General features: G+C 41.4%; 1 protein-coding gene across 3 annotated transcripts in view; it reads left to right on the top strand.

Annotated features, from left to right (window-relative positions):
- LOC124605302 (cyclic AMP-responsive element-binding protein 1) overlaps positions 1–15,819 on the top strand; it is a 63,985-nt gene that overhangs the window by 35,736 nt on the left and 12,430 nt on the right. For all 3 annotated transcript variants that reach the window (XM_047136881.1, XM_047136883.1, XM_047136882.1), the window contains one exon: positions 14,167–14,254. In XM_047136881.1, the coding sequence (XP_046992837.1) occupies positions 14,167–14,254 (88 nt within the window). The remainder of the gene's footprint in view (positions 1–14,166; positions 14,255–15,819) is intronic.

Raw genomic sequence — 15,819 nt, 5'->3', positions numbered from 1 at the left:
TGTGACCAGAGACAGATATCAGTGTCATTATCATTTCAAAAACTTTTTGGTACTTTTAGCTACATTTCATTCGCAACAATGTATGGTGTAAAACGCATCTAACAGTAAGCTACCCGCTACATAACTTTTTCACTACAAGATTTGTAAATCAAGTGCACAACGTTGACAAATAGCATCATTTCACAATGACTGTTAAGAAATACGAAAAGATAAATGATTCAATACGAAGCTAAGATGTTACACTAGCACGTGTACAAAAATCAGATTTTTTAGCCGCATACTTTCTTCAAAATCGGTTGGGAAGCGTTACGAAACTAAGAAATCACGCGAAACGAAAAGTAGACTTTTTCTTTTTTCACGACGTAAGTAACAATTTTAAGGAAAAAATGAGTTCATAAAACGATGTGGCGCAGTCTTATATGCCGCTAAGAATTTTTAGAACATGAAAATCGGAGAAGTGGATTTTCCCCCATTTCGCCGACCCGGCTCGGCGCGGCGCGCAGTGTGAATGCACTACTCGTCGGCCTGAGCAGGATAGGCACGAGCCGAGCCAGTACGCGTCAGCCCGGCCCGGCCCGGCCGGCAGTGTGAACGCAGCCTTAGAGGTTAAGGGGAGTACAAAGGCTTCTTGCAGCACATCAAACAGTGGAAGACTGCGACTGAGGACTGCAGGAAAAGGCACAGTGAGAGCGCAGGTCTCTGCGAGGCAAACTATAGGAGGGTGACAAACAAGGCAGGGGCATGGTCACTGCCTTTCTAAATGCATGCCTCCACCTCAGAATGGCTGATAAAGGTGGCATTTAAGTATTCTCTGAGATGCGTGAACTCTGATCACCCAAAAGAACTGCCGGAGGACCTCGGGCATGGCATACACGGTGATGTGCATAAGGTAATCCGAGACATATAGTGTTCCCTTCTCTCCTCGTTGTTACCACAGATAACTTGGAGTTCAAGAAACACTATTAGGTGACACGGGGCCCAACACAGCGGTCAGTGTTGAGCTGTTAAAACACAAGAGGGGCTGTCTCAGTGCTTCGGCTGGCAAAGGGCAGAGCATGTGGCACAGTGCTGCTCACTCGCTGAGGCAAATGTGAAGTGCACAGGCGACATGGGAGCAAGCAATACACACTTCTGAATGCACGTCTGCTGAAGTGCATAAAAACAGATGTGGCAAGTACGTTGCAAAATACTGTGGATATGAAAAGTGCAAGGCTACAGTAGCACACGAGTGTAGCCTGCTACACGAGGCAAAGGCAAAGTGCTCCACTCCGTGTCCACACTGAGGCGCACTGACAACTGTGAGACTGGCTAACACTGCCAACAACACAACAGTGCTGTGCAATACTGGCTGGAGAAACTGCTTCCATTCCAGAAGACAACAGTAGATGGCATATAATTGCCAGAAAGCATGCTGGGCCCAGCACTCCAAATGAGCAGTAGAAAATATGTTAGGTGCAAAGTTTCAGCGGCCTGGGGATAGTAGTTTTTCCAGGTAGGGCTGTGTAATGGCAGCTCATCCTCAAGTCCAGCAATACAAAGTATCTCCTCAATATTATGAAAAGGATAGGTTGCTACTCACCATGTGGTTGGAGATATTGAGTCACAGACAGGCACAACAAAAATACTCCTAAACAAGTAAGCTTTCAGCCAAAAGGCTGACTCACGGAGAGTGTGCGCGCGCGCGCACACACACACACACACACACACACACACACACACACACACACACAGCTGAGGTTTTTAGCACTGTTTTGTTGTGTCTGTCTGTGACTCGGCATCTCCACTATATGAGGAGTAGCAATCTATTCTTTTCATACTATTACCATTTTTCTGTCCTGTATTTTACATTGTTTGAAAGTGTCCCCTCAAATGTATTCCATCTCCTTCTCTGACAAAGTGATCTAGAAGATAGCAAGTATCTGTCGTAATTTCTCCAAGTCTTGCTGAGCATTTAAGGATACATCCTCCACTATTGCTCAGTATTTTACACATGGTGAACAGAGCTTTTTAGCACCACTAACATATGTCTGAAGTACCACTTACGGTCTGTAGCAGTGGCACTATCATCAGTGGCAGCACTGCTTGTGAAACACTGAACAGCACTGCAAAGTAACCTTGTGTGAAGCTGGTCTAATTTGTGTAGGAAATACCTTGGAGTGAATGGTCAACAGTCGCCTACTTCGTATCCTAGTGATTGGGGAAACTTGTTGGCCATTCTGTGTGGATTCTGGTGGTGCTTAGTGCTAACAACCTGTAGTGCAGTAGTTGCTCATTTGTGTTGTTTTGAAGACAAGCATCCATTTGTTTAGTAAGCTAGTCAGGCAGGTTCTTGGCTGTCATCTGTTCACATCTCCATAGTGACTTTTTCCCCTTTAAGAGGTCTAATCTCGTGTTTTTAACTGTAAGTATAAATTCAGTCTGTAGCCCAATTTTCGTTTCTTCTGAACTGGCAGCTACACAGCTCATTAAGACGTCAGCATCCGTTGGTGACACGTCAGAAGGGTAGCAAGTTGTGTATGTAGATTTCTGTATGCTGGGCGAAAATTTTGCTGGAGACAAGTGCTTAACTTTATCTTCGATAAGGATGAAAGCTGAAGCAATTAGTTAAAATTTATGCCACTGCTGGGATTTGAGCCGAATCTGGTGTTTACTTAGCAAATGCGCTAACCACATCACAGTAGCATTGTGGCTACCAAAGCTGTGCGGACTACCCTTGTCCAGTGCCCTCCCTAACGAAAATTTCAGTTCACACCTTCAACCTATTTCTGTGTACTTCTATAATTTACTTCTTTAGTTAGTCTTGCCACCATAGAATAGGATACGTGTGAATGCAGGAGCAGCTAGATGCAGTTCATGAACAGCTGAATGAGCTTTCGGCTAAGGTCAGCTGCCTTCACACTGCTGCCTCGAGGTGGAGTGGTGATGGAAAATCTGGTGCAACACGTAAGATACCTTAGGTGTCACTTGTTTCACTCATGGGCTCTGCTGCTGAGTCGCCGCCTCATGTATCTGACGCAGTGGATCCACCCTCACTGTAGGGTCGCTTGAGGCGGAGGACTGAGGCCTCACCTGTTTGCCTTGTAAGTCAGCAGGTGGCCATTTGTTCAGCAGGATCTGAGCAGGCATATCTTGGCAGGGGTTTGCTGGTTTTTGGGAGCTCCAACATTAGGCACGCTATGGATTCCCTTAGAGAGATAAGTATTCAGGGCTGGAAAGAAAGCCACTGTGGACTCAATGTATCTGTTGGGTGGCCTCATCTGAGATGTGAAGGATGCCTTGCCTGTGGCTATTACCGAGCAAGGTGGCACAGTGGTTAGCACACTGGACAATGGTTCAAACCCGTCTCGAGCCATCCTGATGTGGGTTTTCCTTGAGTTCCCTAAACCATATCAGGCAAATGCCGGAATGGTTCCTTTGAAAGAGCATGACTGATTTCCTTCCTCCTCCATCCCTAATCCGAGCTTGTGCTCCATCTCTAATGACCTTATTGTCGACTGGACGTTAAACACTAATCTCCTCCTCCTCCTGTAGCTATTGAACTAGCAGGGTTCAGCAATCTGCTATTTGTGGCTCATGTTGACACCAACAGTGCTTGTTGAATGCATTCTGAGGCAATTTTCAGTCCATACAGGCGGCTGGCTGCTGGCCTTGCACATGTGGCATGTGGTGCCCATAGAACTTACAGTTTTCAGCATTGTTCCCAGATTTGACCAGAATCCGTTGGTTTGGAGCCGAGTGAAGGGTCTCGACCAAAGGCTACATCGACACACTGATATAGTCTTGGCTGCAGATTTCCTAACCTGCGCTGTCGAGTGCCTAATTGTAGGACTCCTCTTGATATTCTTGGTAGGTTGGGTGCACACACAAAGGAATCAGCTACTCGGATAGCATAGTAGTAGTGTAGTGCTTATGGGTGGTGTTTTTCTAGACTAGGCTGTAGTTTGGGGTACTTTGAATGTGATACGCCAATAGTGAAATCAGACTACGTTCATAGTAAAGACACTTAGACTGTCAAAATTTTATTAGTAAATTGTGAAAGTGTCCACAGTAAAGTTCCCAAATGTATTTCCCTCCAAGAAAGTTCTTATGCTCAAATTATGTTTTTGGGACAGAGAGCTGACTGGAATACAAAGTAGAAAGCTCTGAGATATTTAGTGAGTCATGGAATATGTATCGGAAGGATAGATTAGACACAAAAGGAGTGGAAGTGTTCATTGCAGCTGCCTCTGTTGAGGTCAGAGTGAGCGAAGATATCCAGTTGTGTATAACAGGTCTAGGTGACACCAAGTTAACTATAAACAAGTTAATTGTTTGATGTTTTTACCAGCCCCCTGATTCCACTGTGACAGTTCTAGGAACATTCAAAGAAAGTCTTAGGGTCATTCAAAGAAAGTTTAAGGTCAGTAGCGTGTCAATACCCAGGTCATGAAATACTAGTTGGAGGAAACTTTGACCTACTGAGTATAGACTGGGGGATGCCTTTGGGAATCACTGCAGAGGGTACAGGCAGAAAGGCTTGCGAAGTACTTTTAAACCAGTTTCCCAAAAACTGTCTTGAGCAGCTAGTTTGGCAGCCCATGCACAATAGAAATATCTTAGACCTTGTTGCTACAAACGGGTCAGTCCGTGTCAGTGGCATCCATGTAGAGATGGGGATTAGTGGTCTTGATATCATAGCAACTGTGGTTATTACAATTAATAAATCAGTGAAGAAGAGTAAGAGAGTGTTTCTTCTAGAGAGAGCAGATAAGGAGTTGTTAGCATGTCATTTTGACTATGAATGGGCGTCACATAATTCCAGTAAGGGGGTATGCTTCCAGAAGGAAATTCTGAAGCTTCTGTGAAGTTGGGAAGGTAGGAGATGAGGTACTGGTAGAATTGAAGCTGTGAGGACGTGTCGTGATGAGTGGTTCAGTTGGTAGAGCACTTGGCTGCGAAAGGCAAAGGTCTCAAGGTAGAGAGTTGGCCCTGCACACAGTTTTAATCTGCCAGGAAGTTTCATATCAGCGCACACTCCACTGCGGAGTGAAAATTTCATTCTAGGCATGGACCCTGCTGGAGGCTAAGACATAAGTCTTTTATGAAATCATTATATGATTGAAACCATTTTTGATGTTAAGTTTGTGGAAGACACTACTGGTAGATACAGTATTCTAGAGTAGCTTCACACGTGGTGCTACCGTAATCATATGTTTATGATCTTATAACTGTTCCTATAATGACAGTTGTTTCTAGACACTATTTCAAATGCTTGTGTGATAGTTTCAACCTTGATAGGATGTGGCGGCTAAGGAGGGGAAGAAATCCCGTGTGCACTCCGTGTGCATTCTGGGTGGAGCCATTCCTGATGTGGAAAGGGTCCTTCCGGATGCCATGAAGAGCACAGGGTGCAGCCAGCTGCAGGTGGTGGCACGTCGGCACTAATGACGTGTGTCGCTTTGGATCTGAGGAAATTCTCTCTGGATTCCAGCGGCTATCTGATTTGGTGAAGGCTGCCGGTCTTGCTTACGAGATGAAGGCAGAGCTCACCATCTGCAGCATCGTTGACAGAACCAACTGCGGACCTTTGGTGCAGAGCCGGGTGGAGGGTCTGAATCAGAGGCTCAGAGGGTTTTGCGACCGTGTTGGCTGCAGATTCCTTGGCTTGCACCATAGGGTGTTGGGGTTTCGGGTTCTGCTGAATAGGTCAGGAGTTCACTAGGCTACACGGGTAGCAGAGCCTGTGTGGCATGGACTGGGCGGTTTTTTAGGTTAGAAGGCCTTGGGAAAGTACGTGGTGGGCTGCAATCTCAAAGGGTGCATGGCAAATACAGGACGTGCTTGGATCAAGGAACAGTCGGAATTGTAATTTTAAATTGTTGTAGTTGTGCTGGGAAAGTCCCTGAACTTAAAGCGCTAATAGAAAGCACAGAAGCTGAAATTGGTACAGAAAGCTGGCTAAAGCCTGAAATAAGTTCTGCAGAAATTTTTACGAAGTCTCAGACGGTGTTCAGGAAAGATAGATTAGGCAGAATTGGTGGTGGAGTGTTTGTGTCTGTCAGTAGTGGTTTATCTTGTAATGAAGTCAAAGTAGATACTCTGTGTGAATTGGTATGGGTGGAGACTCCGATGATATAGTTGCTGAACAGTTCAGAGAAAATTTGAGTCTCGTAACAAATAAATACCCCACTCATACGGTTATAGTTGGTGGGGACTTCAACCTTCCCTCGATATGTTGACAAAAGTACTTGTTCAAAACCGGTAGTAGGCAGAAAACATCTTCAGAGATTGTCCTAAATGCTTTCTCCGAAAATTATTTCGAGCAGTTAGTCCATGAACCCATGCGAATTGTAAATGGTTGCGAAAACACACATGACCTCTTAGCCACAAACAATCCAGAGCTAATAGACAGCATCATGACTGATACAGGGATTAGTGATCACAAGGTCGTTGTAGCTAGGCTCAATACCATTTCTTCTAAATCCACCAGAAACAAACGCAAAATAATTTTATTTAAAAAAGTGGATAAAGTGTCGCTAGAAGCCTTCCTAAGAGACAATCTCCATTCCTTCCGAACTGATTATGCAAATGTAGACGAGATGTGGCTCAAATTCAAAGATATAGTAGCAACAGCAATTGAGAGATTCATACCTTATAAATTGGTAAGAGATGGAACTGATCCCCCATGGTACACAAAACAGGTCCGAACGCTGTTGCAGAGGCAACGGAAAAAGCCTGCGAAGTTCAGAAGAACGCGAAATCCCGAAGATTGGCTAAAATTTACACACGCCCAAAATTTGGCACGAACTTCAATGCGAGATGCCTTTAATAGGTTCCACAACAAAACATTGTCTCGAAATTTGGTAGAAAATCTGAAGAAATTCTGGTCGTATGTAAAGTACACAAGCAGCAAGACGCAATCAATACCTTCGCTGCGCAGTGCCGATGGTACTGTTACCGACGACTGTGCCGCTATAGCGGAGTTATTGAACGCAGTTTTCCGAAATTCCTTCACCAGGGAAGACGAATGGAACATTCCAGAATTTGAAACACGAACAGCTGTTAGCATGAGTTTCTTAGAAGTAGATACCTTAGGGGTTGCGAAGCAACTCAAATCGCTTGATACGGGCAAGTCTTCAGGTGCAGATTGTATACCGATTAGGTTCCTTTCAGATTACGCTGATACAATAGCTCCCTACTTAGCAATCATATACAACCGCTCGCTCACCGATGGATCTGTACCTACAGATTAGAAAATTGCGCAGGTCGCACCAGTGTTTAAGAAGGGTAGTAGGAGTAGTCCATCGAACTACAGACCTATGTCACTGACGTCGGTTTGCAGTAGGATTTTGGAGCATATACTGTATTCAAATGTTATGAATCTCCTCGAAGGGAACGATCTATTGATACGTAATCAGCATGGTTTCAGAAAACATCGTTCTTGTGCAACGCAGCTAGCTCTTTATTCGCACGAAGTAATGGCCGTTATCGACAGGGGATCTCAAGTTGATTCCGTATTTCTAGATTTCCGGAAAGCTTTTGACACCGTTCCTCACAAGTGACTTCTAATCAAGCTGCGGGCGTATGGGGTATCGTCTCAGTTGTGATTTCGTGATTTCCTGTCAGGAAGGTCGCAGTTCGTAGTAATAGACAGCAAATCATCAAGTAAAACTGAAGTAATATCAGGTGTTCCCCAGGGAAGCGTCCTGAGACCTCTGCTGTTCCTAATCTATATAAATGACCTGGGTGACAATTTGGGCAGTTCTCTTAGGTTATTCGCAGATGATGCTGTAATTTACCGTTTAGTAAGGTCATCCGAAGACCAGTATCAGTTGCAAAGCGATTTAGATGAGATTGCTGTATGGTGTGGCAGGTGGCAGTTGACGCTAAATAACGAAAAGTGTGAGGTTATCCACATGAGTTCCAAAAGAAATCCATTGGAATTCGATTACTCAATAAATAGTACAATTCTCAAGGCTGTCAATTCAAGTAAGTACCTGGGTGTTAAAATTACGAACAACTTCAGTTGGAAAGACCACGTAGATAATATTGTGGGGAAGGCGAGCCAAAGGTTGCGTTTCATTGGCAGGACACTTAGAAGATGCAACAAGTCTACTAGACAGCTTACACTACACTCGTTCGTCCTCTGTTAGAATATTGCTGCGCGGTGTGGGATCCTTACCAGGTGGGATTGACGGAGGACATCGAAAGGGTGCAAAAAAGGGCAGCTCGTTTTGTATTATCACGTAATAGGGGAGAGAGCGTGGCAGATATGATACGCGAGTTGGGGTGGAAGTCATTAAAGCAAAGACGTTTTTCGTTGCGACGAGATCTATTTACGAAATTTGTCACCAACTTTCTCTTCCGAATGCGAAAATATTTTGTTGAGCCCAACCTACATAGGTAGGAATGATCGTCAAAATAAAATAAGAGAAATCAGAGCTCGAACAGAAAGGTTTAGGTGTTCGTTTTTCCCGCGCGCTGTTCTGGAGGGGAATGGTAGAGAGATAGTATGATTGTGGTTCGATGAACCCTCTGCCAAGCACTTAAATGTGAATTGCAGAGTAATCATGTAGATGTAGATGTTCTGTAAGAATGTATGTTTTATTCCTTTCTTGTGGATGATTTTATAATTTCAAACAGTGGAAAATCCAGGATGGAATGTAACAATATTGAATATCTTTGTTTCAGTAACTAAGCCTTTCATATTTCCTTTATCTCGGCCCAAAAGTGACTTGCCTTACACGATGGCTGATAAATCTATATGTACACTCTGTAAATACTTTAGGATTAAAGGAGACAACTCAACACAAAGCGGAAGCATTGAGTTGTCAATAAGCACACACAAAGGAAGGCAAATTACATTCTGCAAGAACTTTCATACAACATTCGGTATATGGTGTACGGCAGAGGGCTTCTTGTGTTCCTGCTAGTCATTATCTTTCCTGTTCCATTCACAAATTGGGTCAGGGGAAAGAAGACTGACTGTGCTTCTCTATAAGGTCTTATTCCTCTCATCTTCTCTTCATGGTCCTTAAAGCAAGATGTATGATCATGGCAATGGAACTGTTCTGCAGTCAGCTGCAAATGCCATTTCTATATTCTTTCTCAATACTGTTTTGCAAAAAGAACAATTTCCCTCTCCCCAGGGATTCCCATTAGAGTTCGCATAGCATTTCTGTGATAAGTGTGTGTTTATTGAACTTACACTAAAAAAAAAAAAAAAAAAAATCCAGCAGCATGCTTCTGCCAATACCTTCCATCAATGTGACCTGCTGTCACCTTTATCCATGAGCTTTGTTTCCCGAGAATTCAATCATTTACCTTCCGTACAGCTGACCTTTTGCACTCACTGAATTTTGTTTCTCTTTGCACCATTACTCCTTCATATGTAATCAACATGCTTGCATGAAACGGCATACAACAGATTATATGTTTGAACATTACAGGATTGTTTTTCCTGCTTATCTACATTAACTTAAAATTCTCTCCTTGACATTCATCCCTCAGAATAGAAATTCTGTCGGCATACACTCACAAATTGCTGCTCACTCTGTGTGACATATCAGTTGTGTGTATAGAGAACAGAAGCATGCCTATCTCACTTCTCTTGCACATTCCTAACAATACCTTTGCCTCTGATTGTCACTAGTTGTTAAGCACAGTTAACTGTTTGTTATGAATTCTATTACTTCAAAAGTATTCGAGCAAGAATCTGTTACATATTCTCATACCTTCATTAAACCTGCAGTGTGGCACTGTCAAAATGGTTTCCAGAATTTGATGAATATGGAATCTGTCTGTGGCCTTCTTTATCCATAGTACGCGGGATGTTGTGTGAGGAAAGGACAATCTGAGTTTCGCAGGAGTGAGGCTTTGTAAATATGTGTTGATTTGTGAACAGTATTGGCTCCCTAGGAAATTTATTATGTTCAAACTTGGAATATGCTTGAGGATTCTGTTGCAGACAGACATTAAGGATATGGATTTGTACTTTTGCAGGTTTGTTCTCGTACCCTTATCATATACATGAGTCCTCTTGACTATTATCCAGTTGCTTGGGACTTCGCTCTGGGTGAAAAATTGAAGCTAAGTAAGGAGGCCAGTGTGGAAGAGCATTCTCTGTAAAAGCGGATTGGGATTCCATTTAGACCTGGAAACTTGTTTTCAACTCTTTCAGTTGCTTTTCAATACTGTGGATGTATTTTTCTTTTTCCCCCTATGCGGGAGTTTGTGCATTGTCAAATGATGGCATATCTGTACAGTCCTCCTACGTGCACAACTTTTTAAATGCAAAATTTAAAACTTAAGATTTTCTTTTGCTGTTTTCCCTTGCCACGTCAGAATGTTCCATGAGTGCCTGAATAGAAGCCTTAGACCTTTTTTCTTTTACATTGGACCGAAATATTCTACAGTTCTCAGCAAGATCTTTCACTAATACGTCTTTTTACAGATACACTAATTTCCATCAGCTTCTGTCGATATTTCTGTGATAATTTTTGAACTGAGAGTACAACACTCTTGATTTCTCAATTTCCTGAATTTTGTTGTTAAAACCATGGCAAGTGTATTAATCCACTTGATACATACTTCTCCAGAGTGCAGTTTGCAACTAATAAAAAAAAATGCCCGTAATTCCTTTATATCCATCATACAATTGTTTTGTTTATCTGATCTTTACAGCTTAAAAACTCTCCTAGCTGCCTTGTAAGATTTTATTGACTTCTGTAGTCATCGTGTATGATGATATTGAGATACCTTATCCCTGTGTCTATTCTGACACCGTTGGTAAGTTCAGGCCTGTTTGTAGCTACAAAGTCTAAAATATTTACGCTGTGTGTGGGCTACGTTACATTGTATCCAGCAATTAATCCATAGCCATTCCAACCTGTAAGCATCTCCTCCAATTAATATTGCACAATTGGGGTACGTCTGTACTACTATACATAGTCTTTCTTTCAGTGATTCTACAACTGTTACATCAGAACTGGGTGGTTGGTAAAAATATCCAGTGATTAATTTGAGTTTGTCTTGGCCAGTTACTGTAGTCCGATCCACGAACAATAGCGGATCGTACATGTCGAAGCACAGACGGGTTTTGCATTGTTGACAATTCCGACAGACAGTTGCAGTACACGCATGTATGTACTTTCCACTTGAAGAAAGCATATATCCTGCAAATTGTCTCTTGCTTGCTTATTCAGAATTTATCACTTACCGCCACATTCAGTGATGACAACTTGCTACAGTCACATTTAATGGTCGCATTAACTACAGCACTCGCAGCAGGGCGCTCAGAACACTGCTGAATGCTTATTTGCTGTCGGAGAATGTGTGACGTATGTGTGCAGAATAAGCCTAAACTCAACCGCCATTGTTCGTGATTCCAACTATAGTGCCCAGGTACTGCAGACAGACTAGATTTGGAACTCAATAGATAAACAGCTTTTGTTGACAGCATTTAACACTCCCCCCTCCTTTGCTGTTTTACCTGTCCTTTATACAATTTCTCTGCCCCATTAAATATTTTGGAGCTCTCAGTTGCAAGTATAATCTGAGCGTGACACCTTTCCTGGAAGGTGGAACATTCAGGGACTTTATTATGAAGGCTATATAAATTTATTGTTAAACTCTTGGTATTCAAAGTGTCTTTACTTTGTATGCAACCATATTTCGCACTCTGCATATTGACTGACAGGTGTTCATCAAACTATTGCCCCGCCTAAAAGGCCCACTGTGCATTCCACATTTACTCTGCTAGCAGTCACTGCTTCCTCTATGTAGTGCACCTCTGCCATATCAAGGGGAATCCTACAGTTCTCCACTCCATAATGCATGTCCAGAAATCTGAAAGTGAACTATTCTGCCATAATGTACCTCTCTGGCAAATTGCAGGAAATGAGGTCCTTCTCATGTGTTTGGAGATAGAACAGTCCAATAACTTGCTGTTCCTTCGTCAGCAGGAAGACCATCGAATTAGCAGTGCTTGTGGCATACAGATTTCAGTACACAACATTTTAATAGATTTTATTTCATTCATAGAGAAGAGAGCAGGGACTAGTTTACATAACAGACTAAGGGACAAATGAAGTAGGTATAAGTTTAAAAATTGTGAGAACATTCAGATTTGTTTCATAAATTACAAGTGTGTAGATTTAGATTTATTTCCTAAAAGTTAATCTGAGGGGAAAAAGCAAGTTTACACTTATAATGTTTGTAGATTTAGAAAAAGCTTCTAACAATATTAACTGGAAGACACTATCTAGAAGTTATTAGAAGTAAAATGCAGGGAGCCAAAGGTCATCTACAACTTACGCAGAAAGCAGAATGCAGTTAAGTAAGTCAAAGGACATGAAGGGGAGGAAGTAGTTGAGGAGGAGGTGAGACAGGGTGGCTCTAGCCTGTCCCTGCTATTGTTCTCTATTCATAGACCAAACAGCCAAGAAAATCAAATAGAATTTTGAAAAGGGGATTAAAGTCAAGAAACAAGAAAATATAATCTTGGGATTTGGGGTTTGCCAGTTACTGTATTTGTCAGGGACTGCAAAGGACTTGGAAAATCAGTTGAATAGAATAATTAGTGCCACGAAAAAGGTTAAAAAAATAATGTAACGAAATGTAGTCAAATTAAAATGAGTGAGGCTGAGGGAATTAGCTTAGGAAATGAAACACTAAAAGTAGCAGGTGAATCTTGCTATTTGGGCAGCAAAATAAATGGTGATGATTGATGAATTAGTGACAATATAAATTGTACCACTAACAATAGCAAGAAAATATTTCCGAAAATTTGAAAATTACTAACACTCAATATAAATTAAAGTGTCTTCTGAACAAATTTGTAGTGTAGCCTTATATGGAAGTGAAACAATTAATAGTACAGACAAAAAGAGAATAGAAGTTTCTGAAATGTGTTGTCAAAGAAAAGATTGGATAAATATATCAACTAATTGATTGGATTGCGGAGAAAAGAAACTTCAATCTTAACTGAGGGGGAAGGGGGCAAGTGGGTGGAAGGAAGGAAGACTGAGTTTAACGTTCGTCAACATCGAGGTTATTACAGATGGAGCACAAGCTCAGATTGTGTCAAGAATGGGGAAGGAAATTGGCCGTGCCCTTTCAAAGGAACCATCCCGCATTTGTGTGGAGTGATTTAGGGAAATCATGAAAAACCTAAATATGGATAGTGGGGCACAGGTTTGAACCATTGTTGTCCCGAATGGGAGTCCATTGTGCTAACCACTGTGCCACCGTGCTTTGTCAAGTTGGTGGAGATTGCAGTAGTTAGGCACATACGAATTGAAGAGAGTTGCACAAGATAAACTAGCCTGCAGAGTTGTCAAATCAGTCTTTGGTCTGAAGACAAAAAGAAAATTTTAATGGTTTGTCAGGTTGTTTAGCATACTCAGGATTTTTTTTAAGTGATCAGGCAGCCACACGTGTTGTTACGCAAGTGAATGTGTGTAAAAAGGGAAGAAAGGGAGTGCAATTCATGTTTACCCGTAATGCTTTTTTTATGTTTAAATCACATTTTTCAAGGACAGTATCGACAAGTATGCTAATAACAGCACTGTTCATTATACTAAATTTATAAATACACCTCAGTATAGTTCTGATTTATCCCATTGTGACTCCAAGACACTGGAGACCCTGTTGGGATCATTAGGATGTCAAATATTCAGTAGTGGAACAATATGTGCACAGTTTTCTATCAGATCATCATTCTTACTTAGTAAAGTGAAAGGTTCTAAAAGCTGCCTAAAGGTAAATCTGCCATCAACCTAGAGGCTAGATTTAGTGCCACATTGTCTTACTATACATGGTCCTGTTGAAGGTGATATGCACTTGCCTCCTCTGGCTTTTGAACCGACTTAGCCCATCCCCCTCTGATAGACACACAGTTTAATGTAGACTGAAATCGTAGTGCAGCTTACATTTTTTCAGCTATGACATAATTTCTTAGTGAAAAATGCTAAGCGTCTTAAAAATATGACTGGCAGTGAATTGAAATCCTTTGGATTTGTTGTCTAATATTAACTCATTTAGGCACCTAACCACACATCTGGCAAGACGAACTATATAGAGTGAAAACAAATGTACGTGCACACACACACACACACACACACACACACACACACACACACACTTGCATTAATTATTGAAATTCATGTTTGCATATTGTCTTTTCAGTTGTAACACAGGGAGGTGGACTTGGCAGTGGCCCAATAATTGCTGAGGACCAGGCACGCAAGAGAGAGATGAGGCTGTTGAAAAACAGGTAAAAATATTTTTGTTTTTAGTATACTGTTGCCTACATTTTGGGAAATTGATAGTATTTTATTGAAAATGTTTTCTTTGTGTTTGTAAAGGATAATGTGTTAAAGTTGGAAATGATTGTGTAAAAGATGAGTATATGCAAAGGTAGTCATACTTGAGTGAAATTGGAAGGGGGTCATCTTTTTTTAGATGCCCTTGGCATTCCTTTATTCTTCTTGCTGTTAAAGCATGCCACAAGCTTTCCCACTTCTGTAGTACATATGGTGGCTTACAGTGCTTTGAACCATTTTGCCTAACCACAATCGTGGGTAGTCCCCTCTCCATAATTGTCATTTTATTGTTTGAGAAGTTTGGTGTGTAGGACTAGTCGGAGGGGAATGGCTCGCTCTTTTGGAAGAAAATCTAATTTAAATGCAAGCCTTTAAAGATTAAGTGGTGTTTTTTTTTTTTTTTTGGGGGGGGGGGGGGGGGGGTGTTCACAGATCAGTTATGGGTAAGAGAAAATAGCAAGGACTACTAGTAAAGAGGTAATAAACAAGACTTGAAAATTTCTATTTTCTTTTTCCCTTACAGGAGAAATATTTCAGTTTTTCCCTTTGTTTTTGTTAGCAGTGGGGTAAAATGTTTTCAGACATCTGCCTATAGCAAAATACCGTTGTTGTTAGTCAAAATTACAAGTTTTTTGTAGTCTAATGGCAGCCTCTGGGATCGACCTGGCTATTCCCTTTCCTTTCTCAGAATATTCATTCATTCGTTTGTTCATTCGTCACCTTTCAGCTGAAATAATTTTTGGTTCCCTTTTTAGTTAGACCTTCATTTTCCAAATTTTTTTCTTTAGTGTTGATTGACTGGGGAAGAACAGCTTAGATAATGCCCACTGTGTGCTGTGTTAAATATCGTCTAGGCTTTCATATGCCCTTCTGAGCCAACACTGCAGTGCTTCCGACAGTTATATACCATTTTGGTTGAGTCCCCTGACAACACTGGAATCAGACAGTTTATGCCTGAGCTGCTAGCTCTCCACTTTTGCCAAGAAGTAGACGACCATCCTCCTGGGCTATCAGGACATGTGATACCTAAATCTAGTATAGTTTGACTAGTTGTAGATAATTGTGTACTGTACTACAAGGTATAAGAATGAAACTTGTACTTCTTTAATACTGTTATTGATATGGAATTTAAATATGGCTCAACTGTTAGCGTGGAGGTGCAGAAGCTAGTCTATCAGTAGACTCAGATCCAGACAGAACATTTTAGTCACAAAGCAATATTAGAAACACTGTTATTTCAGTAAGGATAATCTACGAAATAAATACTCTAAATCTTCAATTAGGAATTGTACTTCGGTGAAACTTTAACTATCCTTTTATTAAAATTGTGTGGAGTACTTCAGAACTTAAGCTCAACGAATAATTATGAAATTTAGTGCTGCACAAAGTTCATTAAATGTAATGGAAGTGTGCTGAAATGGCTTTTCGGTTCAATAAAATAGGATGATACTCAGGAATATAGTAGCACTTGGGATAGCATCCCATCTAGGTAAATGACTAAGGATAAAACATTTGT

The sequence above is a fragment of the Schistocerca americana genome, chromosome 3 (assembly GCF_021461395.2).
Source record: "Schistocerca americana isolate TAMUIC-IGC-003095 chromosome 3, iqSchAmer2.1, whole genome shotgun sequence".
NCBI lineage: Eukaryota > Metazoa > Arthropoda > Insecta > Orthoptera > Acrididae > Schistocerca > Schistocerca americana.
Note: the sequence above shows the minus strand (reverse complement) of the source record. Positions and strands in the feature narration are given on the sequence as shown.